Source organism: Sprattus sprattus, assembly GCF_963457725.1.
Source record: "Sprattus sprattus genome assembly, chromosome: 4".
NCBI lineage: Eukaryota > Metazoa > Chordata > Actinopteri > Clupeiformes > Clupeidae > Sprattus > Sprattus sprattus.
Window position 1 is genome coordinate 27,841,171 of NC_137923.1, and position 22,631 is coordinate 27,863,801.

The window sequence follows — 22,631 nt, forward strand, 5'->3', positions numbered from 1 at the left end:
TATGGTTTCAAAGATCCGCTGCAGGACCATAGACATACAGGACTGGCTCTTCTTTCAGTCGCCATTTTCCTGCCAGGTAGCTAGAGCATTAATGCCACCTATGGGAAAAAGTTTGTAAGGTTAAAGTCCTCATACACTTTACGGCTAATGATGTGATTGTGTTTCAACCCAGACTATTCCTTATCTATGAACTATCATATGTGTGCAACTACAGGATAAAAGGTTTGAATCCCACAAAAATAAAAACATTTTTGCTCCACATTCGCCTCTGTAAAGGTTTAAAACTTTTAATTTCAAATATTCCCAATTGTATTCATGTCATACTTCCCAATATGTTTCATGGCTCGTGAATCGTGCTGTGGTAAATGGTAAACTTGTGTCCTTTGTGTAATTCAGCTTTTGATAAAGACAGGCGCTGATTAATAGGCGATGAACAGGTCCAAGTGTAGTGGGGTAAAATAATTTCTAACTGAAAGGATAATAATGGTGAAAATAAATGGAGAGGTAGGCTAAGTGAGAGGCATCAAGTGGAAAATGGCATCCCACAAGGAAGCAAAGTCCATTGTTATTTTCAATAATGATAAATGAAATATTTAAGGATGTGGAAAACATTTTTGAGGTGGCGTTATTTGCGGATGACGGTGCAATGTGGAAAAGGGGAAAGCATCTGGAATTTGTTGCTAGTAAGATCCAACAAACAATTTATTTAGTAGGAGAATGGGCAATTAAGTGGGGTTTTAGGATTTCGATTGATAAAACTAAAACAGTTTTTTTTTCTAGAAAGAAAAAAGGAATGGGTTTAAATTAAAGATCAAACTTTCAGGAAAGGAATTGGAAAGAGTGGATTTTTTTAAATACCTGGGGATATGGTTGGATAAAGGACTAACCTGGTCAATACACATCCAGAAAATGATTGAGAAGTGTAAAAGGGTGTTAAATGTAATGAGGTGTCTATATGTGGTGTGGTATGGGGGGCTAGTAGGGCTGCATTAAGTACAATATATACAGGGTTGATTAGATCAATGTTTGATTATGGAAGTATAATATATGGATCGGCAGCTAAAACTTTATTATACAAATTAGATGTAATCCAAAATCAGGCATTAAGAATATGTAGTGGTGCAGTCAAAACCACACCGGTGTCTGCTGTTCAGGTAGAAATGGGGGAAATTCCTCTTCACTTAAGGAGAGATCAATTGGCCCTTGTAGGCTATATTGGGCGAACTTGAGGGGACACAGAGGAAATTATTTGAGTCAACCAGTATTGGAGCCATGTCAAGAGAGAGGAAGGGGTCAAATAATAAGTTGGACAATAAAGGACAAGGTGATTGAAGCAAGTTTAGAGTCATTAGCAGTAAGTCCTACAGTTCCTCTACCAGCTATTCCACCATGGAGTTTTAGTGAATTGTATGTAGACCTAGGACTATTAGAAGAGAAACAACAAGGAAATGAAGTTGATAAAAACAGAGTGCATAGCTACATGACGGCAAAATACAGAGAAGACATGATTTTATTCACTGATGCATCAAAGAATACTGACAGGAGGGTAGGGGTTGCTTATGTAATTCCAAAATTGAAGTTAGTAGGAAATAAACGAATAAGTGATGACTTAGCCGTATATACAGCCGAGTTAGTGGCCATATAGCTAACTTTAATTTGGGTGGAAAGCAATAGGCCAAAAAAGGCAGTGGTTGCATCGGACTCCAGCTCAGCGCTAAGCAGTATTTATTCCTCACAGTCCGAATCAAGACAGGACTTAATTTTAGAAATTTTACAACTGGTTAATAGTCAGTTAAAATCAGGAATATGTACATCCTTTGTATGGGTGCCAGCACATGTGGGGTGGAAGGTAATGAATTGGCAGGTAAATATGTCAAAAAAGCAGCAACAAGGTCCAGCATAGACATGAACATCAAATACAGCAAGTCAGAGATAAAAAGTGTGGTGAAAATATTAGCTAAAGAAAAATGGCAAAACATATGGAGCAGTGGGAAAACTGGGAGGCATTTGTATGAAATCCAAAATCTGGTGGGGAAAGGACTTAGTACAAATAGGAGTAAGGGAGAGGAAGATGTGTTCTCTAGATTAAGGTATGGGCACACTAGACTTAATAGTTCTTTAGTTTTGATTGGGAAGCATACGGATGGAAAATGTGAGTTTTGTGGAGGTGTAGAGTCCGTGGAGCATGTTCTTGTCCAATGTATTGAGGAGACAGAGAAAGGTTGAGGTTAAAACTGGCAGAATCTACAGTGGGTCTGAGTTTGAAGGAGATTTTACAAATTAATTCAGGGCATATACATTTCAATTATTTGGTTAAGTTCTTAAAGAGAACAGGATTAATAACAAGAAGTTAGGTTTTATCTCATCTTTATTTTGTTTTGTTTGTTTGTTTGTTTTGTTTGTTTATTTTATTGATTTTGTAATCATGTACTCCTGAGCCACACTCCAGTCCAGTTAGTGGCGGTAAATGCACCATTAAAGTTGGTTGCCAACCGCCATAAAAAAAAAACTACAAGAAGAAGAAGTGTAGTGGGCGGAGATTGTGCTACTTACCAATCATGTCTTGTGTAGTGTCAGAATCCTAACCATCGATTGATTGGTTGGAAAGGAAACATGCACTGCCTCTTCAGTTGATATTTCCGTTGTAAATCCATGCTAACGTTGCAGTTGTTAGCACATTGATTGTACAGAAAATCTAACCATGCAGTCCCCAGTAATACATATAGCATTGTTTTCATTTCTACCCATTTTCCTGGTGTCACACCTTGGGAAAGTTGCTGCCGAAGGAAATGGGAAAGGTGAGTTATCTTTACCACGAAATGTTACCCTACATTGAAGACATTAAGATATGTAATTATATCTAGCGTAAAGTAGCCGATCGATAGCTATGACCACGCTGGGATAAGATGGGTATGTCTAGTAAAAAATACTTATAACACGCACCGTTGTTTTGATAAGGTGTATAGAAATTTTCAGCGAGGTGTGGTCAAAATGTCTTTAACTATTAGCGATAGCATTCCAGCTATCCTGCCTTTTCAGCTAGTTAGCTCAACTGAACCCAAATGTTTTCTACGTCAGGTCATTTAGCCAGCTAACTGTTAGTTATCCGTCTAAAGTCATCCGTCTAAAGTCATCCAATGTTTGAACGTTAATGTTGACTAACATTAGTTGAGTGAATCAGTTCAGTTCAAGCAAACCAGGTGTTATAACCAGGTTTGTAAGTCTTCCTGATACAAGAAGCGATGTTCTAGCTGTCATTTAAGCTAATAACAAACACTAAACTTGATTAATAAGGCATAGTTTCAGTCTAGCTGTTCTTTTGACTACGAAGTGCGCCCAGTCGTTGTTCTTGTTACAGCAGCACTTATAATATGATATGTTCCATCGCTGCGTTGTGGCTTAATGCTACAAAACACTAACGTTACTGCCAAAAATCTTGTTCGTAAGAAAGTCACTCAGTATCGTCTTCTTGCAGGGTTTGGGGACCACATTAACTGGCGTTCTTTGGAAGATGGGAAGAAAGAGGCAGATGCAAGGTAACGTTAAGCATTTCCCAAAAGAATATTAATTCATATTCTCTCAAATGTTTTCCCCATGTTAAAGGCAGTCGCTCCTCATATCAGTCTGTAAATCAGCAGTGCTATGTGTGTATTGTTCTTTATGGGTGCGACTTCCGTTCACTTATCTATCCAGAAGTGTAACCCTGCCCTGCGTTAACTTTCTTTTTTACAGTGGCCTACCTCTTATGGTCATCATTCATAAGACCTGGTGCGGCGCCTGTAAAGGTAGGTCATTGTGGCTTTCAAAACTTTCAAGTCAACTCTAACTCTCAGTAAAACAAGTGTTGGATAACTGGGACATTTCCCAATTTCCCATCCTGGCAAATTATTGACTTTATTATAGCACTGCACTTTATTAACAATCGCCTTTTATATTTAGCTTTGAAGCCAAAGTTTGCTGAATCAAAGGAGATTTCAGAGCTTGCCCACAACTTTGTGATGGTGAACCTTGAGGTAAGGCTTTACATCAATAAGACTGTTACTGCTGTGTTACACTAGTCCAGTGGGGTCAGTTGTAAACCTGGTACTTGGCACAAGACAGGTTGGTATTAAGTTTAAAAATGTCAGTATTGGGGATGCTAAACAGACTGACAACCCCCTACAGACCAAAACCTACCTACAAACTTGACGAAAGGTCCATTCACGTTTGTTGATGTTGTCTTAACCATAGATGTCTGCCCTACTACTGTGTTCCCAAAGTATTGGGTTGGTTCAGGAATTTCAAACACACACTATCCTTTCCCTCCCACATTCAGAACAAATCCCTCATGGTTTTCTCCATTCAAATATAGTAATACTATATGCCTGACCCCAAGAAACTATTGTTACTTTGGATGGAGCACTGCACAATATGCTGAGAAACACTTTGTCGTTGTGTGTTCTGTCATGTTCACAGGATGAAGAGGAGCCTAAAGATGAGCAGTTCAGCCCAGATGGTGGCTACATTCCCAGAATTATTTTCCTAGGTTAGTGAATAAAGTCTACATAACTTACCCATATCCCTTAGCATGCATCACTTTGTCTGAAATGGAGACATTGAAAACTCTTCTCTATGGCAGAATACATCATTCAAAATAAATTAATTTGAGATGAGCTGATTACAAGTTGGTTAATTCCCAACAGTGACAAGTAAATTGTGAGTGTATTTACATGTCATGTTTTTCCCTGTTATGCTTTAGATCCTAGTGGCAAAGTTCGCAGTGAGATAACTAATAAAAATGGAAACCCAAACTACAAGTATTTCTACAGCAATGCAGACCAAGGTAAGCATCACTCTAACGTCTGTCAACAATCTGTGTTTGGATAGCCTTGGACTCATTGGATGTTTAGAATTCATATTGGGAAATAAGAACATTTCCTTTATATGAAAAGCATTAAAATGCATATGATTGTAGTAACTGCTGACACTTTATGTCTAGAGTAGCTCATACTGCGAATATCTTTTATCAGCCTTTTTGTACTTTTAAAACATTCAAGATTATTTACTCCACTTCTTTCTTCTAAAGTTTTGGCAGGCATGAAGGAGGCTCAGGAGAAGCTCACCGGTGATGCATTCAGGAAGCAGCATGTTGGGGATGAACTGTGAGCCACAAGGAGATATGCAGACGTCCAAGAGGGCACAACTCGCCATACCACAACCAGTTACAGCCACCACCATAACCACTTCTCCCAACAACCCTGGAAAAACTTTGGCTATAGCATTACTATTCTTCCATGAACCCTCTGGTCGGTTTACCTGTTTCACCCTTTTGCACAGATGAATCAGTCAGACAATGCTTCTGCTGCTGTGCATTGCATTTTGAGAACCAAATTTGACATCACTTTGTCTCTTTGCTGATATCACCAGGTGCTATATAGTCTGTTTGTATGTTTTATTTGGCAATGTCATGAAATGCAATATACTGAGAAGTGTCGAGTATATACGTGTACTCCACAGGGAATCTGAAACATGTACTGGATGTGAAGTAATACACCATCCCTTTATTGGTTGTGTCTGTCCATGTCATACAATGTGCCGCTGTTCAGCTTTTAAAAGGGCCTTGGGTACTTCATCTTTATGGTACAGTTTTGTGCAAAAACCCAGTTGCACATATGCTTATAGGCATCCCCATCTCGCTATCTCGTTATTCCTGCCAAATTGAAGGACTTATAATCCCCAAGTGATACAATGGCCTTGGTTTTGTAGAATAGTTTTTATCTGTGGAAATGTGAATTGGCCTGTAATGCATATTGGCTCTACTGAAGTGTTATGAACTGATCTGTGTGATAAGTCTTTTGCCACACTGTTTTTTCTACATGTATGTATTCAGCCAAGTTTAAGAATAAAGTTATCTAAACAGTTTTATACCAAGACATTGGTTAATTGTATTGCGTTTGCCTGAGTATGACTTATCTGAAGTGGCTATCTGAAAGAGTTACTTGCCTTCCCCTTAGATTCAACTGCATTTGTCAAGTCATGATGGGGTACTAATGTTTATCCGCTGCATCCTAGTCATCAAAAAAGTTAAGTAATAACAGTGCATTATATAAGTGAAGAAAAACAACGTCTGAGAAAAAACCTGCTGAGAAATGCAGTTTCACAGTTCGGGGGTAGAGGGAAATCTTTGGGACGTCATGTTAATTCTTTGCTCTGGATAGCTGGCGTGTGTGTAATTCTGGGGACCAAAGCGTTAAAGGTAGCATCCACGATACTGGTGAAAGGTTATTGATATTTGAGCTCAAGAGCCAATCAAATTACACCCCTCCCCTCTGTACTCCAGAAGAAACAGATTGATTGGCTGGAACTGATATGAATTGGCCTGAGCCACTGTGTTTGTAGCCACTTTACATAGCCAGGACTGTGTACGAACACACACAGAGAAGGCAGCTTAAGGACCATGAGGGGCAGTTAACATAATTTGACAAAAAGTGTATTTCATAAGACTCACAGACCTGCCTTCAAAAGAAGAATACAATTTTTTGTTTAGAGAAGTACATCTCACTTTCAGTGTCCCCCTCAAAGCAAAACTTTGAAGCATATGTAGTCATTAAAATATGCAGTTTCAAGTGCCCATGTTTATTTAATTGTTGAGACCATAAAAAATGTCTTCCTTTTCCATACATCATATGACAATTTAAACCAACAAATAAATTAAAGGATCAAAAATATAATTGTTTATCTATCAAATCACAATTATATGTCAACACTGTACAAAAAATATCTAAAAGTAAAGGAATGTTAGTTTTAAACAGTCAAATCCTCCTTTCTTGGCTAAACTACTACAGAATCACATATTTTCAGGAACACTAAACAAAGGTTCACATTATACAATTTTAACCGATACACCACTAAAGTACTATTTCCACAAATCCAGTGCTATTTTATTATTCTCTTACTCACTGACAGTTGTCATCATATCAATACAAACATACACCTCCCAAATGCTGGAATTTACTAGGAATGTGTAGGTAAAAATAAGACTTGTGGTTATATAGAAAAGGGGAGGATAATCAGATAAAGTGAAAATGTTAAACTTTTACAAAAAAAGCGCTCTATAATTTCAGTGTGACACCTTGGACGGAAGTGCTGCTGAACCTCCACATTATGAGTTATAAAAGCAATCTCCTACTCTCACGCTATAAAATCCCTCCAACTCCTCCAACATCGGAGAGGCAACATGAATGTTCAGTGTGTGCTAATCAGAGTTCAGATAATTAAGTACACTTGGAATATAGTGTATATATATATATAGTGTCTGAGAATCACAGTGAACCTATTACAGAATTACCCTCTACCTTCTACGTATGCGCACAAAACAGAATCCCACTGATCACTTCTGTCCAACATTCCAAGCTGCTACAGAAGGGGCCAAGGGGCCTTAGAAGCGCCCCTGCTTTGCATCACCGATGGCTCCCCACACATCGAACACAAACTCATCTGGAAAGGCAAAGTCCCCCAGAGTTTCATCCAGGGCCATGGCAAACTCGTCTGGGTTGTTCTTGTCGCGACCCACTTCCACCATGGTGGCGGCTGAAAGGGAGAAAGCAGGTTCTCTGAGTGTGGTGTACCAGATTCCTGACTTTTTTACAAACCACACTAATTGTTGACACATGATCTCCTACCTGCTTGGAATGGTAACACATAAGGGTGTTGAACCAAAGACAAAGTCAAAGAACTACTGCCAGTGCCACTCACCTAACTCAGTGTCACGTATTCCCATGTAACTCTCCAGAAGATCGTCCACTTTCTTCACCGCTTTCTCTTCAAACTCAGTTGGCTGGAGACAATTCAAGCCAGTCAGAGTTGAAATAAAAAAAAGAGTGCCAACAAATGAATAGATCGATGAATATCGTCATAGTGACTCACCACTTCCTCAACCGTGGCGGGTCCTTTAGAGCGCAGTCTCAGGGTTCCTCTGCCAGAGGCAATTTTGTTCTCCCCGGCATGTTTGGCTCCCGTTGACCTGGGCTCCAACATGTCTACAACCATGACAGACATCACAAAGGAATGTGGTTATTTCCAAACAACAAAAACAACAACAATAATCATAATAATACATGTCCTGTGTTATTTATACTTACCAAAGGCTTTCATGGACTCCACCAGCTTTAGGGTGAAGGTATGGCCTTTGGGCAGCTCCTTGAGCATCCGTGCCACCTCGTAATGCCGCGTGCCCACAATGTTCTTCCCATTTATGCACTCAATGTGATCCCCCACGCAAATCACCTTCACGTTGTCCACCACACTGCCCTCTTTAATTCGCTACAAAACACACACACACATCATCCAAAATGTGGGCCATGTTATCCGTGAATATATCCGTAAAATGCAGTGAACTGCACATTCCAAATAAGTAAGGACAAATGTAGACCAGAAGGCATTTACATTTCGGCTAAGGGCTACGTTTTTTTAAGGGTATTATTATTAGATTATTTTAGGATTAATTTTTGAAGATTTAATCTCAGTTCCAGATAGGATATCACACATGAGATGCTTGCCTTGACTGACACACAAAAAAGTATATAAAATATGATCTTGATGCAATCTTTGCTGTGTATGCTATTGGTATATCTCAACTCCATACAGAATCCATGCTCATTACCTTATGGCCATTCAGAATTAATAATACTGTATATAGTTTTAAAATAAAATGTATTGTTTATGCTTGAAAACCTTGGTGTTTTAATGGTACACAATTAACAATGCAGACTACTGCAGGGTTTTACAAAGGTTTTAATATGAATGTTACATTATAGTGACTGCTGTTAAATAAAACCTCTCCAGTGCTCTGAAGATGCAAATGGTTAGTCCTGTATGGTGACTGCAGTACGCTCTGGACAACACAGAGAGGCACCCTTTCTCAGTGTTACACCCACTGTCCTAAGAGCCATAGAGACTCATATGCCATTACCCAGTGCGTAGTACTCTTTAACCAATATGAACACAATGATAACGCATCAGTACCAAGAAGCGATTTGAAGGGCAAATATATAGCACCTGGTATTTTGTGTACAATTCACATAAGCTTCATCATACTAACTAACAGCTGATTTGTGTTCATGTCGAACTAAGAATGGATCAGCTATATATTTAGGAAGGACTGTCTCAATGTACCTTGATGAAGGCATAACCAGCTCCATTGTCTGTGATGGTGAGCCCCAAGGCATCCTCGGCCTTGTGAATCTCCACCTCCTTTTTCTGCCCTTTAATGTGAGCGAAGATGAAATCTTCCAGGCCGATCTGTCCACCTAGTAGCTTCTCCATGTCAATCTTGTGGGTGTTCAGGGTGCAAAAAAGAATCTGTGAAAAGAGGGGAACCCATTCAGCTTCACCTAATAAAATTGGTCTTGAACGCCATCCAAAATTAAAAGATTTCTGATACTCAGTCGTCACAATGTTTTAGTTTTTTTTCGCACGGTTGAACAGATTGAATAGACCTTTATTTGTTCCCGATCAGACACTCCATGCTTTATGTGTCCTAGATCAGACACCATTCTTTGCCAGCATGAGTAATAGGGGGCTTTCATATATGGTTGCCTACAAATCTAGTTGAATAAAGAGGAGGGATGGGACAATAGACAGGCGATGTCTGCTGTGTGTGTTTTATTTTAGTTGAGCCCATAGCTAGGCAGCGATCACCAGGCCCCCACAGTCTCTCAGTGAGTCCTATAACAGATAAGGTGACCTTCTGTGTGGTGCGTCGCATTCAGAAGTCTGGCATCACACCTAAGAGTTCAACCTATTGGCAGGAGAGGGCGTGAAACATGATCGGAGGCTAGGTGACAGTTGTTTCCCGATTTAAGTCCTGGTAGCAAACGATGTGGGCAGTAAAAAAGCTCAGGAAGTCGAAAACTTCCAGCAGTGGATCATTTATTCCACTCTACCCCTCAGATAATACTGACCCACATGGGCACAGGAATCACTATGACCAGTCTATGCTGACAGCTGGGACTCTAAGACAGATGAGTGCCCCTTTATTAAAGACGTTTACGGCATTTGCCTGATCAAGGATCTTTGGAAGACTTTTTCAGGTAAGCGTGACCTTTGATCAGTGAGGTAAAGGAATACTTGTGGCCTGTAGAAAATAAAGAGAGTTGCCAAGTGCTATGTGCCTGTTTCCTGCATAACACAGGCTCTCAACAAAACCAGCCTGATATCACGGCCCCTTCTGTGTTGTGTACAGCCAGCGCTGTGGACACATCAGCTGACAAAGACACAGGAGCGTTGCCCCTGGTTACCGGAGCATAAAAACAGCCTGGGATTAGAGGGGAGCAGTGGATAGGTGGGGGGACGGGGCAGGCATGTTTGTGAGTGTGACAGAGTCATAGAAGAGTGATAGGAAGGAGAGAGAGAGAGAAAGAGAGCAGGAGATGGAGAGAGAGAAATACAGATAGAGTAACACAATAACAGAAATACATCCAGGTATGATAACAGAGCCAGAGCTTGAGGGGAAAGACGGTGAGGAGAGAGAAAGACAGAAAGATAAACGGGGAGCAGGCTGTGCGGGGGTGGGGGTTGGGGAGTGGAGTAAGTAGATGGGCTACTTCACAGCTTAATCCTGGCAAACTGCAAAAGCTGGCACATCTTGTGCGCAGGAGTGTGGGCGGCTTCACGACAGACGCCTACTCGCTGTTACCAAGGCAGCATCTTACATCACATCGACTCTCCCACTCTACACACATCTGACACATTCACACCGGAAGTTCTCCCTGGCTCCCAGCTCGTTTTTGTTCTTCTTCCTCTAACACGCAGCCCACAGTGTTGCCAGGGAAGAGAGCACAGCCCAGGTGATTACCACACAACCTTGTTCCTGTGTGACTGACTCACGCACACAAACACACGCCACTTCTGGCCAAGCCAGACATGTCTTCCCAGTTCGACTCCAGACAGAGCTGAAACCATACCTTTGTAACGGAAACCTGTCTGGATAAACTGAGTGGATTACTTCACATGCCAGTCCACCCCCAATACCCAATAATCTGTTTTCCGTGTTAGAGTACATGGCTTGTCCTTATTCATTCTCTATTCATTTAAGGAACATGTTCTGTCGATTATCTGGGAATTAATGGAATGACACTGCAAATACTACAAGGCTCATCACAGTGTTTACCCTTCTATGAGGATTCTAGAAACCCACTAACATGCTGTAGACTGGCTGGTAGACTGGTTTCTTTGGCAACTGGACGCTATTTTTAGACAGAGGACACCACTCATGTCTCTCTTTTGTACAGAAACAAAAGAGTAAGCCTATCCAAGGGCCCAACAAAGGGGTACAAAGGCTCTGCATTAATATCATAGGAAACATTCAGTTATTGTACCATATTTGCTTTTATAGGCGAAACTTAAGGTTTTAAAGATTAACAAAGCCAAAACTGTATAAATGCTGACAAAACAAAAGTTAGGAGGTTCTTGCAATAGGTGAGCATTTTCTACAAAGGAAGTCTTGTCATAATGTAATCATTAATTGAAACCATCTGACTTGCCAGCTAATATAGTGACGAAACAGCACTTTCCACAGACAGTTTAGTTCATCACCACACACGCAGTGTTATTCATTTACCTGGAGAACTCTTGTACTTACAATAACAAGACCAACTTAATCAGCTACAGGATATGTTTACTAACAAATACTTTCAGATGTCTAAGTATATAGCTGATGTTTTTCCCCCTTTTTATCGACACCTTTCACTCAATGCTATCCAAAACTGTAGACCATTTTTTCTCTAGTGTTGGGAAATAATCACCTAAATTACAAACTGGAGACAGAATTTAACCTTAGGCTGAACACACAGACACACACACTCACTCGCACCTCAACAGAATTCCTTGATGTTGTTCAAACTTGTCCATCAGAGCATGCTAACACTTGAGAAAAATGGTTTCCTTTCAAAGTCAGGCTCAATGAAAAAATAACAATATCTTTCTACTGCTGGTGCCTCTTTCATAAAATCTGATACCTCATATGTCAAGGTCTATACGGTGTTGACCAAGAACAAAGGGGCGAGTCCATTACCATCTGAAACATCATTTACCGTGTACAGCAAACTACACTAAACTACTTTAGTCAAAACGACAAAAAGTAAAAAACATGATGCCACTCCTCAATAATGTCTTAACAAAGGGGTAATATTTCTTGACCTCCAAGTCTTATCTGTTGTAGACTCACATATACCTCTAGCCAAATCCATGTTTATATTTCGTTTTTTATATAGAGTTTTGTAGGGATCTAAATTATGCAAAAAAAAGTCCCTTTCATTCAAAAACAAACAAGGCCTCAAACAGGGAGCAGTGTCGTGGATCTGTACAGAAAGCTGCTTCAACATTCAAACTCTAAACAAATGACTTGGTGAGTCCAAGTGCACTGGAGACAAAAAAAATGCCAGGGACTCATGTTACCACATATTTCTATCACAGTCTCTGCAGCCATAAACAGACTTTGCCCTATGCAGTAAAAGAAATGTCCGTACAGGTGTGTGAAGAGGGATTACGTTCCCACTGACTTTGGACCACACCTGCCTCCTCCTGTTCAAGGATAGGCCTAGCTTGACTCTCACATGCTCAGCTACATACTATTGTGCAGGTTTAGGAGACTTAGAACAGTTACAGGCTGCCAAAATAGATTGTTTCCAATCTGTAGAACCTCTTTTTTTATGAGGCTAGCTCGTAAAACTCTACATTACCAAGAACTAAAAGTCCAAGGTGGTGTGTCCGTTTAAGAGGCTCACAAGTTTGAAAAACAGTCTTTCATGGGTCGAATTGCAAAAACAAAATACTTCATGTTAGAATAGGACCTTTCTGTTACAAAGTTCTCCAATTAGAGCCACTCATATACACACCACAGAGTGCTGGCTGTTATAGATCCCAAGAGAGGCTTTCGTCTTTATCAGTCTGAATTAAGGCTGTGCCTACTGGGCAGGATGTTAGGGACTTCCTTTGGGAAAGAGGAGTTCAGTTACAGTATACTCACCCTCTACCTACTCCCCTAGAAATCAAATGCAAGAGCCAAATGCCCTATGGTTTATTACAAATTAATTAACTCTAACTCAGGGGAAAATAGTTTCAGGATCCTTGTGGTTTCAAGGCTCAATGGCCTGTAATAAGTGAAGCCAGTTTGGTCCCGTGTTACAGACTGACTGTAAGAAGTGGTAGAAAGGCAGCAGTGTGTGTGTTGGGGGGTGCGTCTAGCTCAAATATGGCACAGGCTGATAGTGGGACAAGCTGCTCAGTCTATCTGGTCCAACTTTGGCAAACAAAGGAGCCATGTCACTCAAAGAATAACACAGAGGGACCTCTCATTCTGCACACTGGCTTGAAACATTCACTGGCTGACAGCGTAAGAATCAAACTTCAGATTGTAAACCCTCAGATGTACTAACAAAGTTCAAAGTTCCATGGAAAAATTAGGATAATCAATACCAGACAATTATACATTCAGATTAATTTAGCCTACGCTCATAATGGTAAAATGACAATTAAACATAGGAAAATAGAGTAGGCCTTAAAATGACATAGGTAAGATGTCTTCTGTTCTCGAACTGAAAGATTTACTCAGTCATTATTCATTTGTAGATTAGGCTACTGTGCCAGGTCGCGCCTGTCGCGAACACACCTTCATGCCTCGGGCAAATAATGAAAAGCACACCCCGTTCACAGTTTAGTTAACATCAACTAAATAACTAAAACACCTGCTTAAACTTTTTACTATACAAAAACAATACATGCCATACCTCGGGTGGATTTAAATTAAACGCCTCAGCTATTTTGCTGTACAGCTCTTTCACGTTCGAGAATCCCTCAATCCTGCCCGTAGGACTCCCGTGGGCGAGCTGTGTGTGAAACACCAGTTTCGGTCGCAGGTTGGCAGGTGGAGGTGGCAGTCCGCCACCATTCACGGTGGACTTGCTGGCGCTTCCTCCAGCAACTCCGTCAACCTCTTCATTCTCAACCAAATTAGAACTTTCTCTTGATTTGTTTTTCTTTTTCCTTAGTCCCAAAGGCATGCTAGCTGCTCAAGTAAATCCACAGGGGGGCACGAAGGTACACGGACCGATCAACTAAACATTTGAAAACAACCTGTAGCGAATCTTCCTTTCTTTTGCTTGAAATTCCACGTTAGTGTTCCTTTGTTAGCGATGTTATGAAGTTTGAAGGAGAAACAAACTCATTTGAAACAGCAACGTCAGCGCTTCTTCGGCTCCTATCTACCATAAACTATGTCCACAAGCTGTTGATTCGCAAACAATAGCGACACTGTTCCAAAATGCGGAGAACGCAGGCGCAGTGTGTTGAGGAGTACTGATGGGAAAACAGAGCAGTGAACAGATATGCTACGTCACACAGAAACTATTTACCTGTATCAGGTAATTTGCATTTCGTAGATTCATTTTCAAATTGACCTTCATTTAGTCATAGTCTGTGGGGTTTTGTGTCTTTGTGCGAAGTAATTCAGGCTACTCTTTATATTGGCCTGTAACATAAGCAAGACAAAAAAAAGCTACCAATACAAAAATTTAAGTGGACGTGTCATAGGCATGAGGTTTGGTGGTTGGCAGTGATGCCTCTCACCCCCGCGGCTCTGCGTTAATGGTTGCCGACAAATTTTGCTTAACCTATTTATTAAGGAGAATTTACGTACCTTACGTTAAAATACAGTCATGGACAAAAATGTTGGCACCCCTGCACTTCTGACAGATAATGCACCATACTCCCAGAAAAGTGTTGCAATTACAAATGTTTTTGTATTCACATGTTTATTTTCTTAGTTTGCATTGGAAAAACACAACAAATCTGAGAAATAATGCCAAATCTGACTTTATTCCACATAAAACTCAAAAAAGGTTGTATTTTAAGCATGTAATTCTCCTTTAATCTTTATTTAAACTCACCTGTGGTGAGCCACCGATGCTGGTAATATAGAAATCACATTTGCATCCAGTTAAAATGGAGCAAAGTTGACTCAACCTTTGTGTTGTGTGTCTGTGTATACCGCGCTGAGCATTGGGAAAAGAAAGAAGAGCAAAGAATTGTCTGAGGATTTGAGAACCAAAATTGTAGAAAAGCATGGACAATCTCAAGGCTACAAGTCCATCTCCAGAGATCTTAATGTTCCTGTGTCCACTGTGCGCAGTGTCATCAACAAGTTTACAGCCCATGGCATTGTGGAAGGAAGAGAGAAATTGATGACAGAATGCAACAAAAGATTGTTTGAATGGTGGATAAATAACCTAGAACAACTTCCAAATAAATTCAAGCTACCCTGCAGACAAAGGGTACAACGGTGTCAGCTTGCACTATCCGTCGCCATTTGAATGAAATGGGATGCTATGGTAGGAGACCCAGAGACCCACTGCTGACACAGAGACCTAAAAAAGCCAGACTTGAGTTTGACAAAACTTTCTTGGGGAAGCCAAAATCATTCTGGGAGAACGTCCTGTAGATAGATGAGACCAAAGTAGAGCTTTTTGGCTAAGCAGTTTACAGACAACGAAATGAGGCCTTCAAAGAAAAGAACACGGTCCCTACAGGCTAATATGGTGGAGCTGGACCGATGTTATGGGGTTGCTTTGCTGCTTCTGGAACCTGATGCCTTGACTTTGTGCATAGCATCAGGAAATCTGAGGACGACCTAATCATTTTTGGGCGCAATGTAGAGCCCAGTGTCAGAAAGCTGGGTCTCCGTCAGAGGACATGGGTCTTCCAGCAGGACAATAACCCATAGCACACTTCAAAAAGTACCCAGAAATGGTTAAGACAAAGCACTGGAGAGTTCTGAAGTGTCCGAGATGAGTCCAGATCTTAATCCCATAGCACAACTGGGGCATGATCTCAAATCAGTAGCTGGGAGAAGGCACCCTTCAAATGTGAGAGACCTAGCCTGGATACCAGCCTGAACTCCGCCCACAAAATTTTTGGTCCGGGAGATTCAGTCTGGAGTCGAGCTAGTTGGGAGGGTTTAAACGGCCCCGAAAAGGGATCTGACCATTCAAATTGTAAGGGCGGGCTTTATACGTTGATGGACAGACATAGATAGATTACCGGTATACATCGAACAAAGATGGCGCCGTCTCGGGAGCTTAGTGGGACATATTTGATATGATTTAAGGTATCTACACGACTTTTTTTATGTCTACATTGACTCGGTTAGTTGTGTATACGCAACACCAATGTTGCCTAGGATTGTAGGTCTTAACTTATGCACTCTAGACCATTATTGAAAGGTTATGCTAACAGCGTAGACAAAAAGAACATTAGAACTAATGGTAGCTTCTAGCCTTGAGTGCTAATTAAGTAACGTCTCAACAGATATTGACAGCGCATTCATTTTGAAAGAGGAACAGAGAAACGCGATCAAGGCATTTGTCGATTGAAAAGATGTTTTTGCCGTCCTTCCTACGGGATCAGGTAAAAGTTTAATCTATCAGATGGTAATAATACTACGTTGCTCTGATTGGTTCTAGGTATCCAATTCAGCGAAGAGGAATTTTCTTTCCTGGTTCGTTGAAACACGCCCCATAATCACAGCCCAGTGGTCCGGTCTCAGACTCATATTCTGACTAGAATTATGAGTATGACATCGTCAGGCTATGAGAGACCTGGAGCAGTTGGCAAAAGAAGAGTGGTCCGAAATTCCAGTAAAGAGGTGTAAGACACCTCATTAATGGTTCCAGGAAGCAATTGATTTCAGATATTTGTATTTCTTTATTTTTAAGGGTGTTCTACCCATTATAAAGTTGAGGGTGCCAATCATTTTGTCCGGCCCTTTTTTGAGTTTTATGTGGAATAAAGTCAGATTTGGCATTATTTCTCAGATTTTTTGTGTTTTTCCAATGCAAACTAAGTAAATAAACATGTGAATACAAAAACATTTGTAATTGCAACACTTTTCTGGAAGTAGTGGTGCATTATCTGACAGAAGTGCAGGGGTGCCAACATTTTTGTCCATGACTGTATATGAATACAAACTGACAGCCACCCATACCCAATGTGGTCTTCAATGTCAACAAGTAGGCTAAACACCGTGGTGTGTTAAGCACAGCTATTTCAGAGCGGATACGGGCTTTTTATAACGCCTGTGCCCTTCATCATACATTTTCATTAAAATCATTAAAAAGGTTCTATCCTAAACATTTTGGCCCAACTGTAAGCTACACCATATTGAATGAAAATGCATTTGTGCATTCACTAGGCCTATTGGAAGTAGCTAGTACATCTTGACCATCCAAACAGTAACCTCCCAATAACTGCAATAAAATAAATACATTAAATTAAAGGCAGCCGAGTGAGGAGCTAATTACAAAGATAGGCTAGGCTATGACCGATAGAGCGTCACCTGCTGGCACATCTGAATGTATCTATGAGGGCATGGGGAACAAGTTTCATTGCCAAAAACTGGTCAACTTTACACGTTAAACAGATAGGCTTACAGTGTATTACATTAGTGAACCGACTCTTCTAGTCTTAACATTCTCATTAGAAATATTCAACTGAACTATTTTTAGTTGTTTCAGAAACGTCTATTGTTTTGGGCGACTGAGAGAAAGAATGTATGTAGGCATTCACAACAGATAACTGATTACTCTACTGTATATGTGCCTTCTTCATCATATTTAATGTTGCTGGGCCTTCTTGTAGAAGCCCCAATGGTCCATCATTATTTTCTTTCATTCTTTTAAGTTGTTCAATTGTTGTTTTCAGAGTAAGTTTTCAAACAAACTATCGTTTTGTCTGGAATGAAAACACTTAAAAAGGTAATAAAGGTGGAAGTCACATCCATGAGTAAACAACAAAAGACTAACTACAAAGGTTATGAGACTATTAGGTGCATGATCATGCATCTATTTCAAACAGTCATAGGGGTGAATGGGGACAATTTTTTTTAAATGTTCCATGATCATACTAAACATTAATGTCATCCTTTGAGGACTCACACTATGACAAGTGTGTGTTACATTTTACAGATTTAAATCCTGTGGCTCTCAGTAGCTGCAGAACTACTATTGGCCTACCTATCTACTTCAGAAAATGAACGAATACTGTCTTTCTCTCAGCATGACTTTGAGTCCGTCACATGTTTTTCAGTAATCCTTCTTAGTAACTACTATAGAATGTGTGTTTTTCTTAACTTTTTTCACAGGAACTACTGTGAAGGTAATTCCAAATTCCGTCATATATTTGTTGAATTATTAATATACACATCACATATGCTACTACACTGACCAAAAACGTTTAATAATGGCTTAATACTATATTCAGCTCCCTGAATGCATCACTTCCCACCAATGTACAATAACCCTATGGTTCTTGTATAGTGCAGTTGGAAAAACAAACAGAGTTCACTAAAACTATATTTGTAATTTTGAACTGTTTCCCAGATTGTAGCGAAACGTTGGTTAAAAGGGTCTCGTCATTAAGCCTGTTATCTTTCTGTTGTTAAATGAAAATGAATGGTCTCAACGTTATTGTAAACATCACAGGATGATATGAAGAACATAAACAGTATTTTGCATTATTTAAGTCCAAATGGTCTTTTTAATGTGTGAGACACACAGTATCCACAGTATCACAATTCAAAATTGTGTGAAAGACATGACACAATGAGGCATTTGTACAAGGATCATTCCATGTCAAGTCAGAAAATGCTTACAGGGTTATGCCTTTTAATATTATCTCTTCTACACATGCTCCCTGTCTATCTACAAATATATAGTATGGAATTCAAAAGACATTTCCCAGGCCAAATGGCCAATCGGGAACAAATTCAGATATCACAGGATGTACTTCAAAAACATGAGACATGTCGGAACCTAGGAAGACTGAAATATCTTAATGTGTCCAGTTATCTGATGTTCAGAGACCATGTTTTATTTGAAGAATAGAATATGTAAGAGAATGATAATAAAATAGTCAAAGGCATATAGGCATATTTTATATACACAGAAAGGTCATCTTCTTGGTGCTTAAAATTATTACCATGACTGGCAAGCCAGAGATGGAAGAACTGGATCTACATCTATAACTGAACTGTTATCCAGTTCAGCACAAAAAAAAGCATACGACCAGAGGAAGAGATAAAAGGCAACGGATCTTTGTGACACTAAATACTAATAAACATGATTTAAACATCAAGAATGTAATATTATTTGAACAATGATTTAGCGTAATGCTAACACAAGTCGACTTAAATGCAGAAAAGTACAGATATGGAAACTATATTAATATTTTCTTCCATAGTAAAAGTTTCCTTTTTTTAAAAAGGGATTTAGGATGTAACTTGAACAATGTTTTGACAAACAGGAGGTCATTACCACCCAAAGGTTTAGGTTTTTAGTCCCAGAAGAGAAACTATAACATTGACAATGTTCACCTGCAAATATGACACAAAAAACGAGATGAAAGCCATGAAACTCAAATGTTATCTGACTTAACATGGAATGACCAATAAATGACCAGCATGACATGAAGACTTTATGTTCAACAATTGCAACATGCAGTATTAAAAAACAAACAAACATTAGAGTAGATACAAAATAGAAATTGCACATTCTTGTTTGATCAGGGAAACTGTGATTTAGGAACTTTGTCCATGTACTGTATGAGGCTGCGTGCACTGCAGCCAACAAGCATCACTCAAACTCCTCCATCTGCATTATGAAGTTGGCAAATGCCGTTTTAGGACATCCTTGGCAGTGGTGGGGAGACTCTCTGGAAAGTTCACGTCAAATTCCACCACCAGATCCCCTCTTTGGTCTGGGTTCTTTGGGAATGGAAGTCCTTGGGCTGCAATTGTCTTTCTCATGCCAGGTTTGATAACGTCAGTGATCTTCATGTTGCAAGTATTCCCATCTATCGTTGACACTGTGACTGAGCACCCGCACAATGACTGAAAAGGGAAATAATGGAAATATTATTGTTAAGCAGGCTTGAACTGCACAAAAGGAGTGTCCTGAGGTTACTATTTCAAAGGCATATCATAATCCATATGGGTGTGTAATGGTCACAAAACAGTGTCACAGACACAAATCTGAAGGTTTAGAGGCTAGTCAGTGTAATATTTAATTAAGGCAGAATAAATACTTTACGGATTACATTAATGACCAGTCACAGTGATCTGCCCATATAAGATCATCTCACACAGTGAGTGGACAAGCTTATCTCCCCTGGCACTGCTCAAATGGCCTATCTCATATTCCAAATGCTTATTGCATAACTAACCCGTCAACTTTGCCTGCACATGCCATTTTTCTCAAGGGACTGTGTGTGTTATTTCAAATCCATGCAAGGCAATTCCCACTGAAACAGCTGCATCACTTGGTTGCAGTGCAGAAGGTATGATCATTCCAAAACTGACCAAAAAAGTTACTTTCTTTACTTGACTTTCTTACTTAAATGCTGCCACTGTCATGTCACAATACTTTACATATTCCAGTGGTCTTGCAAAAATAAAGAGAAATTTGACTCATCATGACTCTTACCTGTCGTAGACTGACCCGCACTGGGTAAATTATATTAGATCCATCCCGCCTAAAGTGTGGATGTGGCTTATCCTTGATGACAAAAACAATATCAGCGGGGATGGTGCCGGGTGACTCGTCACCCTCTCTAGGAAATGTGATTTTGGTGCCCTCTTTCCATCCACGTTTTATATCTATGGTGAGTATCTTGTCCTCAGTCCTTAAGGTGCGCCCATCTGGATTGAGTCGCTTCCGTGAGATTTTCATACGTTTGGTGCACCCGTGAAACACCTCCTCTAGGGTCACTCGCAACTCATGATGGATTGCTGGGTCCTGCTTGCGTCTGGTCTGCCCACCCAGGCCCACATGTCGATCGCGTGGAAAACCATTCATGTTGAAGCCTGGGAAGGAGCTGAAAGGGTCTCCACCATCCACCTCCATCTCATCATCATCTCGCCCATTAACTTTCCTGCCAAAGAACATCTCAAATGGGTTGGCACCCCCAAAAAATGTTGCAAAGGTTGCATGTGGATCCCCATGGAAGGTGTAAGTGAAGTTGGTGCCCTGCCCATCTGTGGGTCCTCCTCCACCTTTGAGACCTATACAACAAAATACAAATAAGAAAAAATTAACTGAAAAATGTAAAACATCTCACAGCATTATGTAATTTCTTCAAGAATATAGTATAACCAAAGAGGGTTTCAGTATAGAATGTTAACCTAGTCGAAAACAGAAAAACTTCTTGGCAGCTTTATGATGGGCTGTTGACTTATAAAATATAGCCAAAGACAAAATATTCAACGTTCATTGTAGGTAGCCTACATGTAGCCTGTCTGCAGTGCTCTAGAACCCACACAGCGTAGGTTAGAGCAAAGGGTTTTGGTAATTGATTAGAATACAGATTGAGAAACGATTCGAACAAAAACTGTCACACATTTTAAACAAACCTCTTTGTTTCGAATTATTATATTGATACAAGAGAACATCATCGTACTTCAGCCACATATTCCCTGTAATTGTGTATAATCACCACGTTATTGAAAAATGTCGGATATGAAAGATGAACCCTTGTCTTGCCGCACTCGTGCGGTCACAGCCTCAAACTGCCCCTAACATCATCTGCAAGCTTGTACCCCATATTAAAAACCCACCTTCCTCTCCATATTGGTCGTATACTTCTCGCTTTTTTGGATCGCTGATGACCTCATATGCTTCGGCAATCTCCTTAAATTTTTCCTCAGCATTGGCAGCCTTGTTCTTATCGGGGTGCCATTTCAGAGCTTGTTTTCTATATGCCTTTTTGATGTCCTCGTCTCCAGCTCCTTTGGCTATGCCCAGGATTTTGTAGTAATCTTTCCCCATTTTCCCTGCCGTGGCCCCAAGCCGGATGGAAGCAGATGTTTCGGTAGAACAGGGCAGTAGATTCTGCTGTCCTTGTCCTGGAAAAATCAGTGTCCAGAAGCAGCCCGGGGCGTCAGGAGGCGAATGCTGCTTTTATAAACAATAATAGCGTCCGTTGAGCAGCCGGTTCCTCTGATATGTTTAGAAGCAGTTACTCAACGCTCTGGACCTTGTGTTATTTCCCTTCCAATGACTCTCTTTAAATAGCCATCGCTCCCTCCCCTGTACATGTAGCCTATTGCTCGTTGGAATCTAGAGGTTCTTTCTAGAAAGTGAGTGCTGAGGCACGTCATTTCCCATATTCGGCTGACTGCGATATCATCCACTGATGCCCAATAGCACAGGTTCCGCCTATATCAGTACAATCACACGAAACGTCAAAAAACGGATAGGCTACCTACATTTATGGGCTGAGACATTAATGGTGATAACTACCATCACAGCAGCCAATTATTTTTGTTGGATTCAGGAGACTTGGAACACGTAACATCAAACTTTTAAGTAGTTTTGAAAAGGTTTGACAATCTGTGCAAAAGAGAGAACTGCACAGTTTTATGTTTTATGTCTGCAGTTCTGTCCCAGTAAACAGTTCACAGTTTTTTGGTTGGAAAAACTTACCACGACCATTTGAAGAGCTGTGTGAACATTAAGGCAGTCCTAAAAAGGGGAAATAGGCTACTGCCCAGATAATGGCCTGATCCCCTCAGCATTATGATCTGTGGCACTGTGTAGGGAGAGGGA

General features: G+C 40.3%; 3 protein-coding genes across 3 annotated transcripts; 1 reads left to right on the forward strand and 2 right to left on the reverse strand.

Annotated features, from left to right (window-relative positions):
• The first annotated feature begins 2,633 nt into the window (after nt 1-2,633).
• txndc12 (thioredoxin domain containing 12 (endoplasmic reticulum)) lies at nt 2,634-5,899 on the forward strand. The gene is made up of 7 exons (XM_080837891.1): nt 2,634-2,798; nt 3,476-3,536; nt 3,733-3,785; nt 3,940-4,013; nt 4,456-4,525; nt 4,739-4,822; nt 5,066-5,899. The coding sequence occupies exons 1-7, from the start codon at nt 2,702-2,704 to the stop codon at nt 5,143-5,145; spliced, it is 519 nt and encodes a 172-aa protein (XP_080694017.1). The 5' UTR covers nt 2,634-2,701; the 3' UTR covers nt 5,146-5,899.
• A 1,302-nt stretch (nt 5,900-7,201) lies between these two features.
• gipc2 (GIPC PDZ domain containing family, member 2) lies at nt 7,202-14,039 on the reverse strand (the record flags this gene model as incomplete). Its single annotated transcript, XM_080836821.1, has 6 exons — nt 7,202-7,569; nt 7,735-7,816; nt 7,906-8,018; nt 8,121-8,301; nt 9,154-9,339; nt 13,767-14,039. The coding sequence occupies 6 exons, from the start codon at nt 14,037-14,039 to the stop codon at nt 7,418-7,420; spliced, it is 987 nt and encodes a 328-aa protein (XP_080692947.1). The 3' UTR covers nt 7,202-7,417.
• Nucleotides 14,040-19,003: 4,964 nt separating this feature from the next.
• dnajb4 (DnaJ heat shock protein family (Hsp40) member B4) lies at nt 19,004-22,015 on the reverse strand. Its single transcript, XM_080837472.1, has 3 exons — nt 21,641-22,015; nt 20,511-21,088; nt 19,004-19,918 (listed from the first exon to the last, which is right to left on the reverse strand). The coding sequence occupies exons 1-3, from the start codon at nt 21,849-21,851 to the stop codon at nt 19,685-19,687; spliced, it is 1,023 nt and encodes a 340-aa protein (XP_080693598.1). The 5' UTR covers nt 21,852-22,015; the 3' UTR covers nt 19,004-19,684.
• Nucleotides 22,016-22,631: the final 616 nt, after the last annotated feature.